Below are 24,230 nucleotides of genomic sequence, written 5' to 3' on the forward strand. Positions count from 1 at the left end.
GGGGAGTCTTTAAAAGGCTTCAAGATTATGATTGGGCTATTGTGTTGTCTATTGTCTTGGTGCACGCCTCCTATGCGCTCAGCTATCCTGCGATTGGTGAACTGACAGGAAATACGATCGACCGCGGGTGGAAGGTTCTTCCGGGTTCTGCCAAGATGGCGGCGGCCGATGGGTGCTGTGTCGGTTCCTGCAAGATGCTGGGTGCAGATGAGCTCGGTAGGAAGGTGCGCTGGCTGCTGCTCCTCTTCTCTTTTATGTGTTTTTCCGCATGTGAGGTTAATTTTGTTGTTGCTGTCATCTATAAAGACGGATGTAATTGTTATGAACGTGCTTACTTGCAATCGTGACAGTTTAAATTATTCGGAGGAACTCGCTTGTGTTTGGGAAACATAGATCAATAAAGCAAAGTGGTTATTCTGACAAACCTTTCAACGAGGTTCTGTGTTTTAGTTTGATATACTTGCATAATAGTATTTTGTAGCTTGTGCCAGGCAGAGCTACTAAGTCAAGGAAGGAGACTTTAGACCAACTTGTAGTTCCTACTTCTGCCATTAGAAATTAATATTGTAGATGCCGTAATTGTATCAGGATCGGGTTGTCAGAAATCTTCCTCCTTCAGATAGGTTACTTGGTATCACAGCAGTATTGGTTGTTTTTTTTTTTTTTGCCTACTCAGGACCAAGATCTCAAGGAAGGTGAAAATGAAGAATACTTCCAGGTTTGGGGTTTCATTGTTTTCTGTTTTGAAGCAGGATGTAAATAAACCCTTGCAGACGATAGATTGAGTTACTAATATATAGCATCCTAATATTATTTAGAGTAGGCATGTACATATTTAAAAAGTTAGCCGTTTAAACGACTACAATTAAAACAGTTAACTGTTTAAGCGGTAAGGGGAGGGCGAGAAGCAGTGTCACTTTTTCGCCAGCAGGGAGATCTGCGTAGAGAGGCAGCATGATATTAAAGCTCTGGACCATGCCATGACAACAGGCAAGCATTGCTACTTTGGGAAGTTCCTCCTCCTATCTCTTTCAGCCATTTGTAGCTTCTCTTGCCACTATCTGTGCTCATGGTGTTCTTTAGAGCCCTAGCTATGCAGTGAGAGTTGGCTCACTGATGTTTGCTTCATGGTGGAACTGATGGAAACTGCTATGAATATGTCCTGCCCAAAGCCATTCCCTGGAGTTTTGCCCTCTGTTTTGTTCACCATGCAGGTTTGCTTATTTGGCTTCAGCACTTCCCTCAATGATGTCAGAGGTCAGTGTTGAAGCTGAGGTGAAGATTCATGACTGTGACATAGTTTGTTTTGAATAGGCAGGTCAGTGTTGGTTGGTGTCCCAGTAAGGAAAGCCTTCCCAGAGGGTGGCTTTGTGAGCAGTTGGCCACTGAACCTATGAGAGAGTCACTCATAGGTTCAGTGGCCACGTGATGAGTGATAAGCGAGGTCCTCCAGCTAATGTTTGGCTCCTTTCCTTAAGCTTGACCAGCTCATGGAATTGCCCAGAAAATGGGATTATATGGGGGTCCCTGAGCACCCAAGTTGTCAGCCTGGCTATCTGGCCCAAGGGGTAGGTTGTAAGATATAATTATATTGACTTCATGTGATAAAATATGAAGATTTCACAGTACCTTTAATTATGCCAATGCAGTGGGAAACTGTTCCAAGATCTCTACTGCTTAAGACAGAGGGCACCTCCTGAAGTGTTTGGAATGGGGAGTACTGTAGTGCTGAGTTTTTTGTTTTTTTTTTGTTTTATTAAGATCACATTGTAATCAGTATTTTAATTACATGTACTTCAGTGTGAGCATACAGTAATGTGTAAGGCACTCTTGTACTTGTCTCTTCTCTCCTCCAGCATGCTCTTTGGTATGCTGCTGCCTTGTGATAGACATTTCCATTTCCCATATTTCATCTCCTTTCACTTTCTTGGGTAGGATAATTCGGAGGAAGAAGATATGTCCCAGGAACCAAAAGAGCCTAAGCTGCGGGATACACCAGAGGATATTTCTTTTGAGGCTACTGTGAACACCATTGCTTTTCATCCAGCTCGAGATATCTTGGCAGCAGGAGATGTAGATGGAGATGTTTTTGTGTACGTTCTTTTTGTGGGCACGGTTAGGCATTTCAACTCCAACATATTAAAATGTAAAATTATGCTCTGGAATTCATTGCCAGAGGATATGCTGAAAGCCATTCGTGTGGCCATGTTTAAAAAAAGGTTTAGACAAGTTCTTGGAGGAAAAGTCCATAAAACCACTATTAAGGTGGACTTGGGGAAATCCACTGCTTATTCCTGGGTTAAGCAACATGGAATCTATCTACCCCATGGGTTCCAGCCAGGTATGTGTGACCTGCATTGGCTGCTGTTGGAAACAGGATACTGAGCTTGATGAACCTTTGGTCCAATCGTTATGTACTAGCTGCAAAGGCCTGTCAAAAATGACTGGCTAAGATGGTCTTTGCAGTTGCCTTTCCCTGTCCTCCTACCTCTGGTGCTGCTTGTTTGCTTTTCTGTATGTAATACTTTGTCCTCATACGGGTGTTATCCATCATGCAACCTGCATGGGCCGCAACCTGCTCCACCGTGCTGGGGTACTGTTATGGGGTGCAGTGTTTGTGCCGCAGCTGGCGGTGTGGATTCCCTGCTCTCACACCATTCACTGCTGCCGTACTGCAGAGCAGGCCAGCCCCTCTACTTCACCAGTGCAGCTAAATCGCTGAATAACGGACATAATGTAGCGCTGCATGCTATCTGCAGTCTACACATGCACGAACCAGCCACGTGAAGCACACATTAAGACCTGTACTACCCTCTGCCTTTTATATGGAGAGGGATGTAGCAATGCCATGATTCTTAATAAATAGAAAGTTTACACCCCCTTCCCGAATGTTCACCTTTTGTGTTATGTTATAGCCTGGAAGTAAAATGCATTAAACCAGTGTTTGTGCCATGTAGCCATACATCATACCCTTCAGTAGCTAAGTGAATGGTATATTCCAGAATTCCTTAGAAAATGAAGTTGAAATAAAAGCATGGAATAGCTTGTCTACATAAATATGCTCCCCTCCTTTGTACTTCTGTAACAATCCTAAATATTTAAATCTCTGGTGTGATCAATTGCCTTCCAAAGCATATATCAAGTGAATAGACCCTACCTGTGTTAAACTGTACTTGAATCACATGATGACAGGATAAATCCAGTATTTCCTGTTAGTTCTCTCTGCTGGGTAGTATATTTAAAAGCAAAGACCCAACCATGAGCACCAAGGAGCTGTCAAAAGAACTCCAGGACATAGTTGTGAAAAGGCACGGATATGGGAATCTGCACAAAATAATTTTGAAGTCCTTAAATATCCCTCAGAGTGCAATCAGGATGATTATAAAGAGGAGGAAAGTGTATTGCACCACCAAGACCCTGTCTAGATTGGGCCAGCCCTCCAAACTGGATGACTGAGCAAGGATTAGATTGGTCAGGGAGGCAATCAAGAGGCCAGTAGCAAATTGGAAAGAGCTACAGCCTGCCCTGGCCAAGAATGGTCAAAGTGGGCATGTGACAATATCCCAAGCATTCCATAAAGTTGGTCTGTATGCTAGGATGGCAAGAAGGAATCCATTACTCAAGAAAGCCCACCTTTGAATTCTGTCTGAAGTATACAGAATCTTGTAGCCATGTGGCAAAAATTTTTTTAGGCCAATAAAACTCAATTTCCTAGTTTGTAGCCAGATGGACTCAGGACCAATGGGTTTATGCTCCCCTGCCAGCAGATGGAGACTGAGTCAGGTTTCAAAGCTGACATCACCCTAGATACACCCCTGCAGTGACCTCAGCCCTTCAGTATTTGTCCTTCTTCAGCAGATGGAGACATGCTTTCCCTATGGGGATCGCTGTACTTTTGGAAGAAGAAATTCTACTTTTAAATTGGAGAAAAGATTGAGCCTCACTCTCCTGCGCTGATACCTTAGTCCATCCCTCATTTGAAAATTCCTGAGGTGATTTCTGAGATCCTTCAGGGGGTGTGCCTTGGTCCGGTAGCCAGTTCCCAGCGTGGACTTTGCTGCTCAAGGAGCTAAAAGGCAGCAGGTGCAGGAAGCCAAGCGTGGAGGTGATGGCCAAAGCCCCCCCCCCCCCCCATCCCCGCAGACCATCTTTGTATTCAACCAGTAAGCGCTGAGCCCAGGTACCTGAGGCAGTGGAGGGTAAAGTGACTTGCCCAAGGTCACAAGGAGCGACAGTGGGACTCAAACCTTGGTCTCCTGCTTTGTAGCCCGCTGCTCTAACCACTAGGCTAGCATGATAATGGCCATACAACTGGGAGAGTTCCTGATCTCCCTGGACCTATCCAAGGCCTATCTACATAATGCAATCTGTCAAGAACACAAATGCTTCCTACGCTTTGCTGTCACCATTATCAGTTCTGGGACTGCCCTTTGACCGAGCCACCGCCCCAAGAACATTTTCCAAGATTATGGTGGTTGTGGTAGCAGCATTGAGAAGAGAAGGGAATCCTGGTACACCTGTACTTGGACAACTGGTTGATCTGGGCCATGTCCATGGAAGAAAGTCTCTGGGTGACCAACAGGTTGACCTCCTTGCTTCAGTAACTCTGTTAGGTAGTAAACTTGGACAAGAGCAGTCTTATGCCTTCCATCGTCGTGCAGTCTTTCCTTGCGTTTATTAACCTTGAAAATGGTGTTCCTGATGAGTAGGCGGGAGGGTGTTGCTCAAGATTTCATTTCTAATGCACACCCTGTGCTTTCTTTTTAGTTACTTGTACTCAATCGAAGAAGGAAACAAAGAGCTCTGGTCTTCTGGACATCACCTGAAATCCTGCCGGGATGCATCTTTTTCCTCTGATGGACAAAGTGAGAATCTCCTTATCCCAGGTCCCTTTTACTTATTCTCCTGTGATGTTGCAGTAACTTATTTTATTTATTCCTGGTTAGTGATTAATTTCTTCATATCGGGTCAAGATAATGGGGCCGATGCAATACCGTGCGCTAGCCGCTGCGCGCAGCCTAACGTGCGTTTTGGACGTGCGTCCATAACCCTTGCTCCAATATGGGGAGCAGCGCGTCCAAAACGTGTGTCCAAATCACCGTGTGGCTAATAGCGCTCATCGCATGTAAATTCATGTCGATGTGGCTAGAAGCTAATCCCCGCGATCCAAAACATTTTCCTCGTGGCCAACCCGCCCTTGCAATGTGGCAAATTTTACGCCAACCCAGGGAAGGGGAAGGAATGTCACACTTAAGGACGCACTGAAAAAAAAGAGAGATCCTGCTTTCTATGATTCCTCCTAGTAGTATTGTCGCGATACTAAGGAGGAACCAAAAACAGGTTTTGAAAAAAAAAATTCTTGACGGTCCAGGCCGTGTATCTTGGGCGTGTCTAAGCCGGTAGCGGGAGAAAAGGGACACTCGGATTGAGCGTCCTTTTCCCAACCCGCTTCACAGCCACCTCTCCTGTGCGCCTGGTGCCGAGGAGGCGCTAGGGGTGCACACATTTCCCCTAGCACCTCCTTTTTAGCGTGACCCCTTATTTAAATAATAGATTGCGCACCCAGGAGAGGTGGCTGGGTGCGCGTTAGGAAAACGGGCACTCAACACTGTGCCTGTTTTTCTGCGCCCAGTTCGGTCCCCGTGCCAGGAAAAAAACCAGCTTTGTATTTAACGTTTTTCAGACAGTAAGTCCGGTTGCCCAGCAGGATCAAAGTCAGAAACTTGTTGGGCCTTTTTCAAACCTTTCAACATCGATGTCTTTCAAGAAGTACCTGAATGTAATCCACTTTGAAGCGCTGAAAAATGTGCGAAAAGCGGAATATAAATCTAAAATAAAAGAAGGCTGTGTGGTAGGAGAGTTGTTTGACACACACGATATTTAAATCGTCCAAGCATCATTTTCATTATGTGAAAGGCAGTTGCGTATCCCTAAGGGGCCAGTGTACTAAATTGCCTTAAGATTTAACATATATTAACGCTACGTTGTTTAATTCCTTTTTGAACTTTAGTCAGCGTTAATGTGAACTTATAGACAAAAAATGTTAATGAGCATGCAAAGCAGCTCATTAATATAAAAAGGTGACTGCAAATTGCATAACCCACTGGCTAACACAAACCATTAACCGCACCTCAAAAGGTGTGGTTAACCTTTAGTGAGAGTATTAGCAGGCTAAAGCATCTTCTGATGTCCTGCGTCCACCCTCCCCCACAGAGCGTGTAAGAAGGGCACGCAGCAGCCTGATTTCGTCCCCCACCTGTCCCATGGACCCCGATGAAAGTTGCTCTCGGTGAAGCTGAATATGAAACTGGCTCATCGGAAGCTCTCCTTTGCCCTGCATGGATGGGGTAGAGAAGATTTGCCACAAATAGGAATGGCAGTGAGTTGGACCTCAATTCATTTTCAGAAGACTGTTTCTGAGGAGCCTACAAAACTATCTGCTGGAGACAGAGAAATACTGACGGACTGTAGGTGGTACCTCAGGATATAGGGCAGAGTCTGTCAAACTTCTCTGTCTCCATCTGCTGGTGGGGAGGCAAAACCCAGGAGTCTGGACTGATCCGGGTACGTACAGGGAAGGGAACTTAAGGAAGTTCTGGCAGGGACTGTCACTGTCTGATCTTTTCAATGCGTCTTTAGAGTAGAGAATGGTTCCAAAGGACTGGAGATAGGAAGGTGTGGTTCCTCTCTCTACAAAAGTGGAAGTAGGAGCCTGAAAACTAGAGGCCGGTTAGAAAGACCTCGGTGGGGAGTAAACGAATGGAATTGCTGCTAAAACGGGGGAAAGTGCAGTTTCTGGGATCCAATAGATGACAGCTTCCGAGGCAGCATGAGTTCACTAGATGTAGGACTTGTCAGACGAATCTAATAATTTCTTTGATTGGGTAACCAGAGAATTAGATTGGGGGAAAGTGCTGGATGTAGTGGCTTTCAGCAAGGCATTTGATTCTGGTTCCACACAGGTGACTTACAAACAGGGAGTTCTAACCCAAGGAAAGGGGGGTTACTAGTGGTATCCGCAGGGATTGGTCCTTGGTTTAGTTATGTAATAATATTTTTTAAGTGATTATTGGGGAAAGGTTTATCTTTTAGCAGATGATATCGAGATCTTCAATAAGGTAGACATCCTGGAAGGTGTGGAAAGCATGAGGAGGGATCTAGTGAAGCATGAGGAATGGTCTAAAGTCAGGTGGCTAAGATTTAATGTAAAAAATGCAGTTGTGCATTTGATTTGCAAAAACCCAAGGTGTATCTGAGGGTTGATCGTATTTGATAGCAAAAGCCAGAAGGATGCTTGGGTGCACAGGGAGAGGAAGAGACAGCAGGACAAAGGAGGTGATATTGTCTCTTAAGTCTCTGGTGAGACTCGATTTGGCGTATTATGTACAGTACTGGAGACCACACCTTTTAAAAGGTTATAATTAAATAGTCCGAAGGGCAACTACTAAAATGGTCGGTGGTTTTCATCATAAAGCTTACGGGGCCAGACATAAAGATCTAAATGTGTATATCCTGGAGAAAGGCGGGAAAGGGGAGGTGTGACCGAGACCAGGAGTAAATGCACAGGAGGCTCTGGAACAAGGGATCATAGGGTGATGGTGAAAGGGGATAGACTCAGGGGGAAATCTAAGGAAATCTGTCTTTTTAAAGGAAGCACAGTGCCTGGAAACCAGGACAGGCTTGGAATTCGAGAGCATGGGACTAGCACAGAAAATCTCCAAGGGAGAGGAAGGGATTATAAAACTGAGCAGGAGGTGTGGATGGGCAGACTTCTCTTATGCACAGTTACTGGCTCCAACCCCCTAAATAGGCATCGTCTCTATGCCAAGTTTGAGTGAGAGTATTTTGCACTCATTTGTCCACAGAGTGAGTTGGTTCCTATTACGTTCATTTTCTCCCTGCCCCCTGACTGGGCAGTATATTTCAAAGCACAATCAAATTCCCACACAGAAACAAATATACTTCAAAGCACAATCAATCAATCAAACTTTCCTCAGTAAGCAATAGTTTAGCAGCTTAGACAGATCTCAGGTTTTATCCAGCGCTAAGTTCTGCTTTGCTCTCAGCAGCTCTTGCTTAAACAGCAACTCCCTCCTATTGGATCACCTTTAAGTGTTAGCCATGTTTTGGTGTGAGGGAGAAGGCTGGAAAACGTAGTATTTAGATTAGGGTGGACAACTCGAAGTACCTGAAAAGGACACGCACCTCCAAAAAAAAGACAAGATGCAGAGCACAAATTTGCATTGAATTTGCATATATAATTAGACCAACTTTAATATGCAAATATGTTTCCATAGATGCAACATTACAGATTATTGCTTTGATTTAAATGTTATTGCAGAAGTATTTGACCAAGTAATGCATATTACAGCATGTTTAGAATTCAGGTACAATAATTCCCTTCCTCAAAGAGCTTATCTGTGTGGCTTTCTTGTCCCATCTCTTGGCTTAGCTCCTTACCCCCACAACCTGCTTACTGTTTACGGAGGTACCCTGCATCTACATCCCTAACCCTCTATCCCCTGCTCAGCACCAGGTCCTTGGATGTAAATTCTCAGTATGTATAGATTGTTTATTTATTTTATTTATTTCGGATTTTTATATACCGACATTCTCAATACAAGTATCGAATCAGGTCGGTTTACATATAACAAAACTTTCGCACAAAAGGCGTTACATGGAACAGCGTTTCTTAACATATAACGTATAACATATTGCATTTAGCATATAACCTATAACATATGGATATTAATAATAGATTAAATTAAATATTACATAGATAATAATAATAATAGTAACTCGTCAACAGGACGTAGGTGAATGCTCGGCATGATTATAGCGAGAATAAATATCTAGAAAAAAATTAAAGGGTAGACTAAATTGAGATTTGAGGGTACACAGACCATGTTGATGTGCAAAGTATGCGAGAAATCCATGAGTTAAGGAAGACAGATGAATCAGAGAAGAAGTCTTTAAGAAGTCTTTAAGGTGAGAAGTTCATTATGTCCTTTAAGGTGAGAAGTTCATTATGTCCTTTAAGGTGAGAAGTTCAGATCCGACGTAGTTGAGTCTTGAAGGGGGGTAAAGGTGAAACTGGATCTGGTGTTGAGCTATTTTTCTTTTGGCCGGTGTCTAAGTAAACTTGTGATTCTGTATATGTTTGCCTGAAAAGCCACGTTTTTAGATTTTTCTTAAAAGTTAGATGGCAGGTCTCTTGGCGTAGATCTGGCGGTAGTGAGTTCCAGAGTGTGGGTCCGGCTGTTGAGAGTGCTCGTTTTGTTAATGTGGTTTTGATCGGGGGAGCATATAAGGAACCTTTGTAGTTGTGCCTGATGGGTCTTTGAGATGTGTGAATTTTGTGTTTGTTTGATTTGTGTTTGTTTTTGTTTTTTTTTTTTTGTTTTTGTTTTGATTTGTGTTTGTTTGATTAGCGCTGAATAAATTTAGACCAAACATTCAAAACAACTTTGTATGTAAAACAGTACTGAATCTTAGATCCTGTTCCTGTTTCCTTTAGTAGCTGTTCTGCCAAGCAATTAAGTGCATTAATATTCTTAGTCACTATTTATAAACACACATTAAGGTGATCATAACTTTTGTATCTGCCAAGTGGCCACATTTCTGATGAGTTTCTCTGAGATTTATTTGTAAGAATAGCAAGCTTGTTTCTTCAGAAGAGAACCTGAAATTGTGTTTCATTAGCTCTCTTTTCATTGCAATATTCCCATGAATGCTAAGGATGAAGCCTTAGTGACTGACACTGTTGTTCATAAGATTTAAACTTGTTTTAATTAAACCCATTTGTGTGTAGAGTATTAATTTGAATTCATATGTAACATGAGAACTTGCCGAGTGACCATGCTGGAAGCGAGAGGGACTCTGAGTGCCAAAGCAACAGGCCTTCAGCTAAGTGACGTGACACTTGGGCTGATAAGAGGGGAGGTTGAGTGACTCGCAGCAGCAAAAGCCTTTTCTCTATAAGTAAAGGCCCACCGGGCTCTCTGAGAAACAGACAGCAAGGTCCTGATTTGCCCAGAAACCCCGAGTTGGGTAGAAGGCAGCCACTCCAAAACTGCAACAGAAAAGCAACAGGCAATTGATCTGCAGCCTCTGACCTGGCTTATCTCTCCCTCTGATAGGAAAGCTTAGAAACTTGCAGCCTAGAATCGTATTTCCTCAAAGCTTCTCTATCCCACTGACTGGTTTTTACTATAAGAATGGAGTGCGTTTTACCATTGACGCTGGCATTCAGCACAGACAAGTTACGTAGAGACTTTTGTGTAAGAATGACCCCCTCGTCTCCTGCAGTGGTGCAGAATGTAAGAGAACCTCAGAAACTGGGTAGAAGTTCTGAAAATAAAGCTGGTTCTACTATGGTCCCAATTAATGTGTAGAGGAGAAGGATTGCCGTTGGTACGAAACAACCTGAAAGCCTTTGTGCTATTTTGCCTTTTCCAGAGCTCTTTACTGTGTCGAAGGACAAGTCCATTCACATTCTGAACGTTGAGGAGGGGAAACTGGTGAAAAGATTCTCCAAAGCTCATAGGTATGTGGTACAGAACCAGCTTTCGATCCGTCCTGCAATTCCGGCTTTCAATAGACAGAACAGATTTCCAGCTCTTCGTGCCTCGTACTTATGATAAGGGGCAGCTTGAGTCCGTCGCTGGGTTATCTGTTGGTTAACTTTACGCTTACTCATATTCAGATACCTGAAGTCATTTATCAGTGGGGGGAAAAATATCCTTTATTTTATTGCTATCTGTGGTGGAATAAAAAAAACACAATCCCATTGTGACTTATTGGATGCTCTCTCTGCTACAGTGACAGTTTATAACCTGAAGTACTGCACTGCCCTTTCCCAAATGTAGATTCTCCTTCTGACCCCTCCTGCGCTCCAGCGATAGGCTTCCTCTTTCTGCCGCTCATAGCTGTTTGTCTCTTGCCGTCTCTGCAGTACTGCTATAAACAGGCTGCTGCTGATAGACGAGAACCTGTTTGCTACAGGGGATGATAATGGGATGCTGAAGGTGTGGGATCTGCGCAAAGACCTGGCTTTCATGGAGATGAAGAACCACGAGGAATACATAAGTGACATGCTCATTGATCAAAACAAGAAAATGCTTCTTACCACCAGGTACCCGTTTTTGATGCGTTGCCAGCAGCAAGAGCAAGCTCTCCTACCCTGGAGAGACCTTCTCTTCCGATTGATTTCAATGCTTTGCCTTTGTGTTTGGCTGAAGGCAGGCAGTAGATCAGTTCAGGTCACTCCATGTCTGTCTCTTTCTTTCTCCCTACCGTGTGTGGCTCTGATTTCCGCAGTGGCGACGGAACAATGGGAGTCTTCAACATCAAGAGGAGACGCTTTGAGCTGCTGTCAGAATATCAGAATGGAGACTTGACGTCAATCAGCTTAATGAAGGTAGCAACCATAAGATAAGGATTAAGCGTAAGGGGAACTAGAATGCCATGCTTAGAAATCATTACTTGTTGAGTTAGCTCAGTGGCCCAGTGGTGTTAGCTCTGTTACAAAGGGGTAGGCCTAGCTTTGACACTTAAAGCCTGAGATCAAATAGGGTCTTTTTAAGAAGACAGAATTTGGGCAGTCCAGACAGGCCTTACGGTTCTTATCTGCCACCATATTCTCTCTTTCTGTGTAACACTTCCAGAACTGCACAAATGCAAGTTCTCTTCCTCGCAGCTAAAGAGCCGGTGTGCTCATCCCAGGTCTTTCTGTGTTGGTGCGGTGGTTGACGTGTGTGGACAGAATAAAACTCGGTTACAAAACATTTTCTGTGACTATTTATAAATACAAGTCCTAATGAATAAACCTTAATTCACCAAAAGGTAAAATATAATAGGAAACAAAACATTAGATAAACTTGGAAAGCAAACCACATGTTTGTATAATAATGGAACTCCCCAGGCAGTTGTTAATGGACTTAACAGTGGGATGAACTGAGGGTGAGTGGGCAGGTGACCTCCACTGCCAGAGCGACCCCTGCTGACCTCTAATGGCTTCAGCCTCGGAGGAGCTATCCTCAGCCAGGGAGAGAGCAAAGTCACTTGCATGGAAAGGGAAGCTATAACGGGGGAGGTGCTAAAAATGATGAAAACAGAAAAAAAATACTTCTAATGTAAAAAAAAACAAACACGTTTTTTAATCCGTATTCAAATACAGTCCAAAAAGGAACGATTTGAAGGAAAACTTATCGCGGCATGTTCCATATAAATGTCCGAAAGAAAATTGAAACTAGAATAAGAGAATTCACAAGCCAGAATGTGAAATTCCAGTCCTCCGAGGGGGCATCCAGGAAGGGACCATTGAAGAAGAAATATCGGAGGAATACATGCAATTTTAAACTGCAGAACAATGAACTGTTCTGCACAGCAAGCTGTTAATTTGAGAGGATTTCAGCAGGCTTTGCCAGCAGAACAGAACTCTCTCTTCATGGGATAAATATTCAGATTATTTACGTGCATAAAGTTGGTGGTTATGCATGTAAAGTAGTATTGTGCGAAAGCCTGATGTACTAGCATTGTTAAGTCTACGCATGAGAGGGGGGGAAAAAAGGAGGTTTAAGGGTGTTCCAAGATGGGGTTTGGAAGTTCGTGCACAATTTGCTATTTTGTAAGTGGAATACCCTGGCATGCATTACCAAACTTATCCCTGTGCTTTTTACAGCTGCTACTTTAAGTCACAGAAGTGACATCGCACGTGGCTTTTGTCTGCCGTTTTTGGGTGGGAGGTCTGGGTTAAATGGTGGAGGGAACTGGTGATTGCACAAGGCTTTTCAGAAGCGGAGCACACGCATCCCTTACAACACGCGCACCTCCGTGTATAACTTGCCACATGTTACAATTATTACGCTTGTAAAACATTTACGTGCACTTTTATAAAATGGGTCAAGAAAGTGCGCGTTTTCCTGCATTACAAGCGTATTCGTGTGCTGAAATGTACACACGTCCTTTTGGGGAAGAGAGACCTGATTATTTTAGAAACTAGAGCAACATTTTTTCAACACGTTTTCTATGTTCACTTTTCAGAGAGGGAGGAAAGTTGCATGTGGATCCAGCGAGGGCACGATTTATCTCTTTAATTGGGATGGTTTTGGAGCTACAAGTGACCGCTTTGCTGTAAAGGCCGAGTCCATCGACTGCATGATCCCAGTCACAGACAACGTCCTGTGCACAGGCTCCATGGATGGGGTGATCAGGTCAGAGCCTCTGGGCCAGCCCAGAGTTTGGGCTTCTACTGCCTTCTCTGTTTTGTTACAACTGATCAGAAGGATTGGATTTTCTTTTTAGGTTTTCGTGAAAGCTTTTTTCTTAGACCCTCAATGATTCCTTATTCGGTGAGTTCCTGGAAATGTCAAGCATGTTTGAAACAACCATTGTAAACTAGGAAGCATTTTACACGATTATGGATACAAATTATAGTTTTTTCTATCCTTAAATCCCTCCTCCTCAGATTTTTTTATGTAGTCAAAAGCAGCATAAACCTCTTCCTTTTATGCAATATATAAAATTAATTTTTGCTTGATGTCATGTAATAGCTTGGTGCTCCCTTTGACACCCACTGATGGTTAACCCTGTGGTCACTTGGAGGGTTGTATTTAAACAATGCTCAGGCCCACCTGGGCATGTACCCCTAGACTGGCAACCTCCTGCCTGCTCTATAACTATTCTGTATGGAATTCCAAATCTAGGAATAATCTCTTTGCATAAAGCATCAACCATAACTGTACTAGCTCTCGGGAACATGGGCTCGCCTCCATCCACTGAGTCTAAAAACAGAGACATTCCAATAGGTAGCGCTTCGCCCCCCCACGAGGCTCTTGCATGTCTTTAAAATCACAATGCCATTTCTGATAGGTCCAGTAGGTCTAGGGAGGATCCCTCCGGGCACCTTGGCTCCTTTTCGGGCTGTGGAGACAAAGTCGGATATTTCCTGACTATATGGTGGCATAATTATTTCGGCTGGGGAACCCAATACTACGCTGACAACTTTAAAAAGATTCCTTCTGCATTTTCATTGCCAGGGGGGGGTTTCCTCTGGGGGAAAGTACCCTGCTCACTCCTACAGTTCCTAGAAATGCACCTACAGACTGAAAGTCAAAGTACTTCCTGGACTTGGTCTGAATTGGTCAGCCTCGTTGGAATCTGCTTGTCGGCCATCAAACAAAGGCTTCGACACAACAAATTGGCCCTGAACATTTCTAAAACAGACTTCATGTTAATGCAGTGTTCAAGTGATGATTCCCTGGATGATCATAAATTTTCTATTCTCCCACATGCAAGAAACCTTGGGGTATGGCTAGACACTAAATTATCATTTTGCCATCATATCAAAATGGTCATAAGGAATGGTTTTTATAAGTTTCGAGTACTTTGTGGCCTAAAAAATCTCCTAGAAACTGTTGACTTTACATTGGTAGTTCAGGCATTGCATTAGGACTATAACCTTTACACTAAGACCACTACAGCTACTACTAAATGCTACAGCTCGCCTAATTGGTGGAAAGGAACATATTGACCATGTCACTGGGCTAGCTCCAGTGGCTACCTGTCCAGTTTTGGGATAAAGGTCTACTAATAATTCATAAATTGCTCAATACTAGCTCGTTGCCATGGGTAAATTTTCTGTTACGAATTTACCAATCCACAAGAACTCTTTGATCTCAAAAGAGAAGCCTCCTCCTTAAAGTCCCATCAGCAAAGGCAGCAAATTCCTGTTCGTACCCCAGATCAGTCCAGACAAGTGGGGTTTATGCTTCCCTACCAGCAGATGGAGGCAGAGAACTAAAAACCTTGAGGCATTGCTACATAACCGAGAGTGCCACCTGCAGTCCCTCGGTATTTCTCTGTCTCCAGCAGATGGTAGAGGTGCAAACCTGCAGTTAAGAAAAGAGATGTTAAAGAAGAGAAGTTAGACGCTCCCTGAGGTGACAGCATCTTCATTGAATTTGGTGCCATGGGCTTTTTTTGCCACATGCACTCTCTACAGGGGGTGTTGCTGTCGTGCTGGAATCAGTTGTCAGAGGAGTTTCATCAGCCTTTACTGCTGCAGAGTACTTCCAGGTCCAGTCTTTCATGTGGCCCTGTCGGCCCAGTTTGGAGAAGGGGATGGGCCTGAAGGTTTTGGACTGGGTTATAGGGATCATGGATGCCAACCTCAAGGGCTGGGGGGGGGGGGGGGGCGATCTGTCAAGAACAGGTGGCACAAGGACTGTGGTCCTTGTGGAACCATCCTGGCCTTATCAGTTGCTTGGAAAAGCGAGCAGTGCGCAGGGCATTGGTGGAAGTCCTTCCACAAGTCCAAGATCAAATGGTTGGAGTGTTTTCGGACAGTGCGACGACTGTGGCTTATACCAATCGGCAAGGGAGAACAAAGAGTTGTGCAGTTGCCCAAGGAGCCCAGGACCTTTTTGCCTGGGCGGAGTGATATTTGTAGGGGTAGCCACTTCACATGTTGCAGGAGTGGACAATGTGCAAGTTGACTATCTCTCAGCAGGCAACAGTTGGACCCGGGAAAATGGGAGCCGTCGAAGAAGGCCTTTCAGCCTGATATATTCTCATTGAGGTAGTCCCCATCTGGATCTGATGGCGTCAAGGAGCCAACGCCAAGGCAGCAAGTTTCTTCAGCTGCGGATGATAGGTCGCAGCCAAGGGCATAGATGATCTGGTTCTTCTATGGCCGACAAGGATCCTGCTAGATGTGTTCCCTCCATGACCGCTAGTAGGTCGAGTGTTTAGGCGCATCGAGAGGCATCCAGGCCAGGTGGTACTGGGTGTGCTGGAGAGGCTGCGTTATCCGTGGTTCGCGGATCTGGTTCAGCGCGCTGTTGACAATTTCCTACTAATATTCTGGTGCATTATTGGGGAAACTACTGTAACCCTTCCTGCTGCCATTTATGACTGAGGTTCGTCTATCTGCAGAGGGCCCTGCCCATGGTTCACTTCCAGCGTGCTATTGTGCACTGGCAGAGACTTCATGGGGCTAGGACTGCTGCTCCTGGCAGCACAAGGAGAAGAAACTGGAGCCAGTTAGGGCACAGTTGGGCTATCGGGCCGGCTCTAGCTTGAGACTTATTGGATGTATTGTAAGGATTAAATATGACCTGTACTGATAGGGCATTCTTCCTTCCCAGCCTTAGTGTAGAACTAATTGCTGGTATACCTTTGCTGATAGCTGGATCACTATGAGATGATGGGTACATTGAAAACCTGAGAGCTGGTCTCTGCATTGTTGCCTTTTTATCTATGCTTATCTTATTTTAGTGCACAGAGATAATAACCTAATGCTCCGTAAAGTCCATCTTCATTGTATTATCAACAAAGCATCCTGGAAACAAACTCAATTCTGTCAGCTTATATGCCAGACAACTACTGGGACCATGAGTACAGCATTTTATAAAATCAGAGTACAATCCAGAATTTACCGTGTGCTAGTTCCACGTTTTTATATGGGTGGTTGCTGCCTCTCATGCAGTGGGTGGAGATGATTCTATGGGTTAATGTTTTCTTCTTTCATTTTGTAACAGAGCCATCAATATTTTGCCCAACCGGGTGATTGGCAGTGTCGGGCAGCACCCAGGGGAGCCTATCGAGCAGCTGGCCAAGTCCCGTGATGGACGGTTCCTGGCAAGTTGTGGCCATGATCAGAAGGTGAAGTTTTGGGACATCTCCTCGCTCAGCTCGATCGTCGTGGATGATTACCGGAAACGGAAGAAGAACAGGCAGCTGAAGTCCCTGAGCCGAAAGGCTTTTGGAGGAGGAGAAGATTTCTTTGCAGACTTGAGAGAGGAGACGTCTGTTCATCAGCAGGAAAAGACTCAGGAGGAGGAAAGTGACAGTGATAGCAGTGAGAGTGACTGAAAGAACCAGAAATTCTCCAAGACATAAAGAGCCCTGCCTTTAAGGCAGTCAAGAGTGGGACTACATGAAAAAGAACTGTGCTCTGGTCACACGTATTAATAAGTTTGTCAATTTAAGGACTACACAGTCTGTCTTATAGTTCTGCAGTGATCCGGCCATAGGGTGCTCTGGTCCCATGCACTGAGACAGCGATAGAACCTAAACTGCTTATTCTCCATATGCTTCCTCTTTGCCTAGGTTCTAGGTACGTGAACACATTCCTCCAGGTTACTCTTTGCTTTCTCCTTTTGTTAGCTGTGCTGATGAAGTTCTGGGCCAGTGGGATGGTGCTAGTATTAGGCTTCTGCTGAAAACACCACTGCACCCCGACGAACTTCGATAGGTTAAGGTGAGAGTTTTTAAGAGCTTATTTTGAGTTAGTGATGCAGAGTCCAGAAAACCATGACACTGTAACGGTGCTTGCTGACCAGTTAAAGCAGCATTGCGTTGCCAGGAATATTGAACAGAGGTAAATGTGTGCAGCAGTAAGATAAAGCAGAAAGATGTGGCCCAGAGAGAATCACAAAGTTGGTTGGCAAGCAGTGAGAGTATTGAAATGCTTCTAGAGCAGAAAACATTGTTTTGTGATCTAAAAGTCAGGAGAGAGGGGAATAGGCTCTAGGCGATTTTGTGGGCACACAGTATGTTGAGTTTGGCACGTGCTGCTATTTTTAGGGGCTTGTCTTGCCCAAGAGCTTCTCTACAGGAAGGGGCCGTGCCGTAGGTAGCTGTTTATGCCGATGCACACAGGAGTTTTGTGCTACGCTGGGTCAGACCAATGGTCTTTTGTCTCTCGTCAGTGGCTTGTCTGGGTCACAAGGAAAGGACCCAGCAGCAGATTCTAATGGGGAGATCATTTCTTTATTAAAAAATATTTACAGACTATGCTCATACAAATGATGTTTGAGGTGGCTTACAATAAAAAGAAAAAACAAACCAAAAAAATACAGTAATTTGAAACATGAGCGGCAGCGGGGTCAATAAATATACAAAAAAAGTTACATAATAGTATGCAGTGCCGGCTCGCAAATAATCAGTGCTGTTTCTGGATGGAAGTGCTTCCCCCAAAAGTTTGGATAAAAAGTTGTGTTTTAAAGCCTTCTTAAACGATACAGTCCATGGTAATGTTCAGGCAGGGGGTGCCAGCCACAGAAAAGGCCCTTTTTCTGATCACACTGAGCTGCACAAATCTCATTGAAGGAATTTTGCTTGTTTAAGGGTTGATGGTAAAACAAGGAAAGATGAATATCAGCCTTAACATCAGCCTAATATCAGTAAGGCTGTGGAGCAGGGGCATGAGGTGGGATTCGTTTTTGCAATTAACTGAGAATAAGAGGTTCACTTTGAATTTGTATGTTTTGCTTAGGCCTTTTAGTGTTAAGTAATTAACACATTTTAATTCATGTAGAATGTAAAAAAAAATATAGAAGGAAGTCCAGCTAATTTTACTTCTGCTTCTATGCCTGTTAGAAGGAATCATCCCGCTGTCTTACCATCATGGAGATCTTTTAATGCAGTTTCTCAGTCAGGATAGCAGTAAATTAAGAAATCAGCCAGGCACATCTTGGGTTGCCGAACAATTTGCATGCAGCGTACCATTGAGTGGGTTCTGGTAGAGGAGCGTTCCCTTCGTGGAGGCTCTCACATTGTACGAGTTTGAAAATGGACTTTTACCATTCACTTCATCGGGAGCTCCATACAAAGTGAGTTTTTCAAGTTAAGACGATAGTGGCGTCAATCTTTCAGATCTGTCTTAGGTTGGTCAATGTTGAAATTCCCCCCTGAAGAAGCCAAGGGGTGAAACGAGGATCCTTGTCTGGGGTTCTTCAAGTTTGAATTTTTACATTGCTTCTGTGATTTCAGTATGGATGATTTTTGTGAAGAGTTTGTCTCAACCTCAAGGAGATTGTGTCAGTTGAGCTGCTAAACAGTATCCATATATCTGTTGTTATGACGTTATAGTAGGTGTGGTGTGCATATATATATATTCTATGGTAAGATGTATGTATATTCATAGTCGAAAAATTTTGTAAAATCTAAAAAAAAAAAAATGTGAGTACATGTATTCAGTTTTAAGTGTGCATTTTTTTTATACATTTATTTTTATAATAAAGATTAAAATGTATTCTTTGTTCTCTCAAGTATTTCTGTAGCACTGATTCCCTTTGGGAGTTGAGATAATTATATATATATATATATATATATATAATTATATATAATACACTCAATATCCAAGAATCGGTCTGTAGAACCAGCGCGAGTCTGTCTGCTGTGCAAGTAGCATTTGCATCCCCCTTAAGGGTATATAGAGGAATAATTCCAGCTGCCACAGAGAGTGAGAGCCGGGGTGTGTGCTTGCCAAGAACTGCTGGGAGTTGCAGTCTGTGACTTCCTACCTCGAGCTATTGCTGTGATAACTGCTTTATAAAGGGAGGGAGGATGAGGCCTAATTGGGGGGGGGGAAAGCCCCTGGTAGCTATGAACAATGCTGCCTCAGCTTTAGCCCTCCTGCTAGTGAATCAAAGACGCCTAGTTTCACAGACCTTGCCTCAGCTCCAGTTTTAACCCCTCTACTCTTCTCAGCATCTTTATACAAGGGCACAGCACCAATGCATTCTTGAGTGAGTCCGATTTAAGAAAAACTGCTTGTTGCCCTCCAGATAGGTGAACCAAAAAAACCTTGCTCGGAATTTATCATCTCATTCATCGCTGTTTATTCCCCAGATCCCCCAGGGTCATGGTGCCTTCTTCCTGAAAAGCTTGACCCGTGGCTGTGAGATCTCTGCCTTCTGCATCTAGTAATGCTTTGCAAGTTATTCAGTTCATCAGAAGAAACATTTAGAATCAAATTTGCAAATGTATGCTCTTTTCCATTTAGAGAAGGTTTATTTCAGTTATTGTCAAGTTACAACCAATCTCTAGGCACCGATCTTTCCTTTTATGATGGGTCATATAGGATTGTAAGGTAGTGTTACACTGTTTAATAATTCTGCTGCCTTCTAAAATATTTAGCATTTCTTTCCCCAATTCAAAGAAAGCCAGAGCTCGTATACTGTCATATAAACTGGCTTACCACTAGGATCTTAGGCTCTTAAGTGATAGGCAAATCAGTCAGGCTACAGTCCTGTATCAATGGCAAAGCGGTGTTTGAGCTGGTATAACAATTCTATTAACTGATCCTTGTCGGGAACATTTACACAATTATCTGCAAGTTTCATGTACTATCTTATCTCAACCTCTTAATAAAGAAGCTATTCCACCTCACGGCCTCAGATCTCCCTTTACTTGGCAGCCTCCCAGATTAGGGAGTTCTCATTATTAATAACCATGGTGCTTGGATTCTTTGCATGGCTTGTGACTGCACTCGCACAGAAAGGATCACCCCCCTTGCTTGCACAGCAGTTAGCTGGGAGGATGTGACTGAAGTGAATTCTTCAGGTGGAAGTACATTCCCTCACTTGCAAACACTGGGGTTTCTCCTTCACATTGGTCACTGGGTAGGAAGTAATGGATTTGCCAGCAGTCAACTTCAATAAACATACGAGTATCTAACTGGTAACAGTGCAATGTTATTGTTCCTTACCTCTCTCTCTAGCTCTTTTGTTGGAATACTGAGCGACTAGGGCAGCTGACTTTGGAAATTAATCTGCACTCGCCTCTATTCATGCCATGGACCATATCCTTAACAAGCTGTCACCTTGTCCCAATTATTAAAACTGGTTTTCAGACTCGAGATTTTGTCTTCTTAAAGGTAGCCAAGGTTTGGAAAAACTCTCCTAAAGAGTTCATACCTATTTAGAGTTCATCTTTATTCATATAATAAATGTTGTCATCTTTCCTTTATCTTATAAGTTGAAAGCCACTGTTCATGCGGGCTGATAAACTAACCCATTAACTGAAAAAGGAAACCATCCCAGCCTCTCATTCTCACTATTTTTCCTCTGTAGAAAGCAGGCTGTCTCTCCACGAGGCCTTGAGGAAAGTGATCCCTGACCCAGTTCTGAAAGACCTTCACCACTGAATCCATTCTGTATTGTGATGGCAGCTGTATATCTCTGTCCCAGCTGTTTTAATTTATCCAAAAAGTATTTATGCTTCTTAATAAAAATCTGGGGAATGCCCATCATATATTTTTATCTATAACAGTAGGATAGAATTGTACTTGCCAGGTTCTTATGGCCTGGATTGGCCACTATTGGAAACAGGATGCTGGGCTTGATGGACCCTTGGTCTGACCCAGTACGGCATGTTCTTATGTTAATCCTTAGTTTGATTTATCGATTGAGGGATAAAATATTTTGACCGCTTTCTCTGACTCCTCCAATTTCACCTCTCCTCTCCTGTCCCCTTCAACACAGCAGAAAGGGGAAAAAATGAACAGAAGGAAAGGGGCTGGATGAGGGAGCAGAATGAGGTGAGAACCTGAGCTCTATTTAAAAGATTGAATTAGGGGGTGGGGAAGAGTCAGGTCTGATTCTGTGGCAGTGTCCATTATGTGGTAAACTGCTAATTAGGAGGTTTCTCCAGTGGCTGCTAATACTGGTCCCAGTCAGATGATACATAGAGGGATTCGGACCCATATGCTAATAAGCCCGATTAGCCATTGCTTGAAGCACTACGTGGCTGCTGGGCTGCAGTTGCATCATTGGAGGAGGACCAGGGCTGGCTGGCCATGTCAGTCAAGGGGGCCTGTGGCCCTTCTCAATTTAGTAAAGGGCCTGGGAGTCATCATGCACCAGCTCCACCTTCGGATGACCTTGGCCAGAGTTCTGTCTAGTTTTTCCTCCTTGTGGGCTGTAGCCCATCCTTGTGTAAATGGAAATGTCATCGTTCTTTTCCAGTGCAGCCCTGTCTCCAAGCTCCCTGCAGTTCATTACTTTATTATTGTGGGGGGTTTTTTTTTTTTTAACATAAGAGCTATTCCACTTCCTTTCCGTTAACCCTGTCCTTCCTTAGATTATAGTTTAGCATGGTCATATCCCGTGCACGGGACTCATTGAAGCACAATGTGGTACATCAACTTGGTGCCATGCGCTGGAGTTAATTCTGGCATGACCCCAGAGGACGGCCTCGGTCCACTTCAAAAGCCAAAGAGAAGGTGGTGGAAGAGGAGCACGCTGAAGCCAGGTTTCGGGACGTGGCCCCACAGTCAGGAGCTGGTCTCCACACTGGGCCTTGGGGCCTAGCATTGGGCTGAGGCCCCTGCATTGGAACCCGGTCTCTGGCCCGGGTCACAGCTCCAGCCTAGGCTGAGGTTCAGGTCCAAGCCTAAAAGCCTGGGCTGGGTGTAGAGCATAGGCTTATGCAAGCTTGAGCATTCAGCCTCGGCCTAGAAGGGACATCCCCATGCTGAAACCTTAGCCTTGTGTAAACGTAGGCCAGGGTAGGTCTCTGCTGTATGCAAGGCCCAGCCCTTGGCTCTCCCCCAGACAGGGTAAGTTGGATACAGGTTTTACTGCCCTTTTTCTCCCCTCCCTTCTTCGTTTCCTCTCTCACTCCTTTCCCCCTATGCAGTTGTAATATAACTGCTGTATTATTGTTTGGTAGTATTGCAGTTGTAATATAATTGCTGTTTTATTTTATAGTGCTAGGTAATTTTGTTTTCTCATTACTGTTATCAGTTACCATGTTGTTCTAGTTTTCTGTAAAGTAATTGTTGCTGCTGTTCTGGTTTCTTGGAAACCGATCTGATGTTACCCTACAAATGTCCGTATAGAAAAACCTTTAAATAAAATAAATAAGTGAGGGCTGAGCCTGGCCCTGGCATTTTTTCAGATGGGAGAAAGAGGAGGGGGCTTTTGCCCCCTTTCCTTTTTTTTTTTAGCTTTTGTTTGTTTTTTAAATAAAATAAACATTTGACTAAACAAAATTGGTGGAAAATCAAATCCCAAAAAAAGGAAAATGTTTCTTCTTCCCACCCTAAAACACATGAATCTAGCCCCAAAGCAAAAACTCCCCCTGCCTTTTTCCCATAAGGGAATGAATCCAGCACAAAAGTGTTTGCAGGGAAAAAAAGGTGCTCCCAGAAATTACTTATGCCAATCCCTAGAAAGACCGGACTGACTTATCTCCTCTTTTACAGCTGGGCTGAGCTGACGGTAATGCAAAACATGAGGCCTCCTCTCTTCCATCCTGCGGGCACCTCTTTCATTTAAAAGGCACGCAGTTTGCTAAGGCAGCTTTCTAGCTCATTCTTCCATCCTGCCACTTTGGCCCAGGGGATCACAACTTGCAAGGGAAGGGCCACACAGGACAGTTAAAAGCACCAGGAAGACCTGAGGTGAGGAGGTTGTGGCATAAGGGTGAGGATGGGGGCCCATCTCAGCTCTGAGGAGTTGAAATGCTGGGTAGGAGTATAGCAGATAGAGGGTCAGTGCATGGTGTAGGTTGGTAATCCTGCTCTTTCCCCAGCAGCGGCCTCCAGGGGGAAGTGAGGGAGGGTACCTGGGGGTTGTACACTGGCTCCTTCCTTTCATCATCTGTGCCCTTCCTCCCCCAGCAGTGGCTCTTCTCGCCCCTGGGATGCTCTGTCTACTTTATAGTGAGGGGGCTCCAGTCTGGACCTTTTACTTACACATCTAGCACCACTGACGCTGGACCTCTCTCCATGCCCGTATGGCAATGGTTGGCCCTAGCTTTCTCTCTTTACGCAGCCAGCAATGCCAGGCTCTCAGGCTAGCGGCAACACTGCTGCCCCGGTCTCGCTGTTCAAACCTCAGCAGATAGGACTCTCTCTGCATGCCGCCACCTCCCCCACCAGGGCTCTGTCTTCATGGTCTGGTGCTACCTCAGCCTCTTGATTTGGGCTTCAACTATTATTTATTTCACTCTACCCCCTATCTGTTTTCCATGCTATCAACCACAACTGCAGGAATGAGGGGAGTGAATTTATTTTCTACCACTGCTCCTGAAGCTATCCAAAAGGTCAACATCACCTTTATTTTAATAAGCTAGCACTTCTTCCATAAGGTGTCATTAATCTCTCTCTAGAGGTAACTATGGCATTTAGATAAGAAAAAACCAAAGTTTTATCAATAGGTGCACCAATGCAGCTGGATGTGGATTCCTACATGGGGAGGATACTGCCATCCCGGAGTACCACAGCCAGCTGGGTTTCTGGGTACACCTCCCACATCATCAGTGTGGGTATCTATGTGCACTGCCTCCATTACATACAAAATATACTTCCTCCCTATTCAGTTTGTATGGCCTGACAAGCAGACCTGCCTATGGCACCCCCAGGCCTAGATTTGCCTATCCCTGTACCCATCTATAACAAACACTAAGGAAATAGATTTTAGCAGGGAGCTGCACTG

At 44.2% G+C, this 24,230-nt stretch overlaps 1 protein-coding gene across 7 annotated transcripts; it reads left to right on the plus strand.

The window, feature by feature from the left end:
* The first annotated feature begins 37 nt into the window (after nt 1-37).
* Nucleotides 38-18,959, plus strand: WDR55 (WD repeat domain 55). Of its 7 annotated transcripts, none has more exons than XM_029583938.1 (9): nt 38-216; nt 677-718; nt 1,936-2,093; nt 4,768-4,865; nt 10,459-10,546; nt 10,955-11,134; nt 11,320-11,419; nt 13,045-13,214; nt 16,542-18,959. In XM_029583938.1, the coding sequence occupies exons 1-9, from the start codon at nt 169-171 to the stop codon at nt 16,873-16,875; spliced, it is 1,218 nt and encodes a 405-aa protein (XP_029439798.1). In that variant the 5' UTR covers nt 38-168; the 3' UTR covers nt 16,876-18,959. The 7 variants fall into 7 exon arrangements, with proteins under 7 accessions (XP_029439798.1, XP_029439802.1, XP_029439800.1 ...); XM_029583937.1 differs by having other exon boundaries at nt 39-224; XM_029583942.1 differs by lacking the exon at nt 1,936-2,093 and having other exon boundaries at nt 38-224.
* Nucleotides 18,960-24,230: the final 5,271 nt, after the last annotated feature.

This window comes from Rhinatrema bivittatum, chromosome 18 (assembly GCF_901001135.1).
Source record: "Rhinatrema bivittatum chromosome 18, aRhiBiv1.1, whole genome shotgun sequence".
NCBI lineage: Eukaryota > Metazoa > Chordata > Amphibia > Gymnophiona > Rhinatrematidae > Rhinatrema > Rhinatrema bivittatum.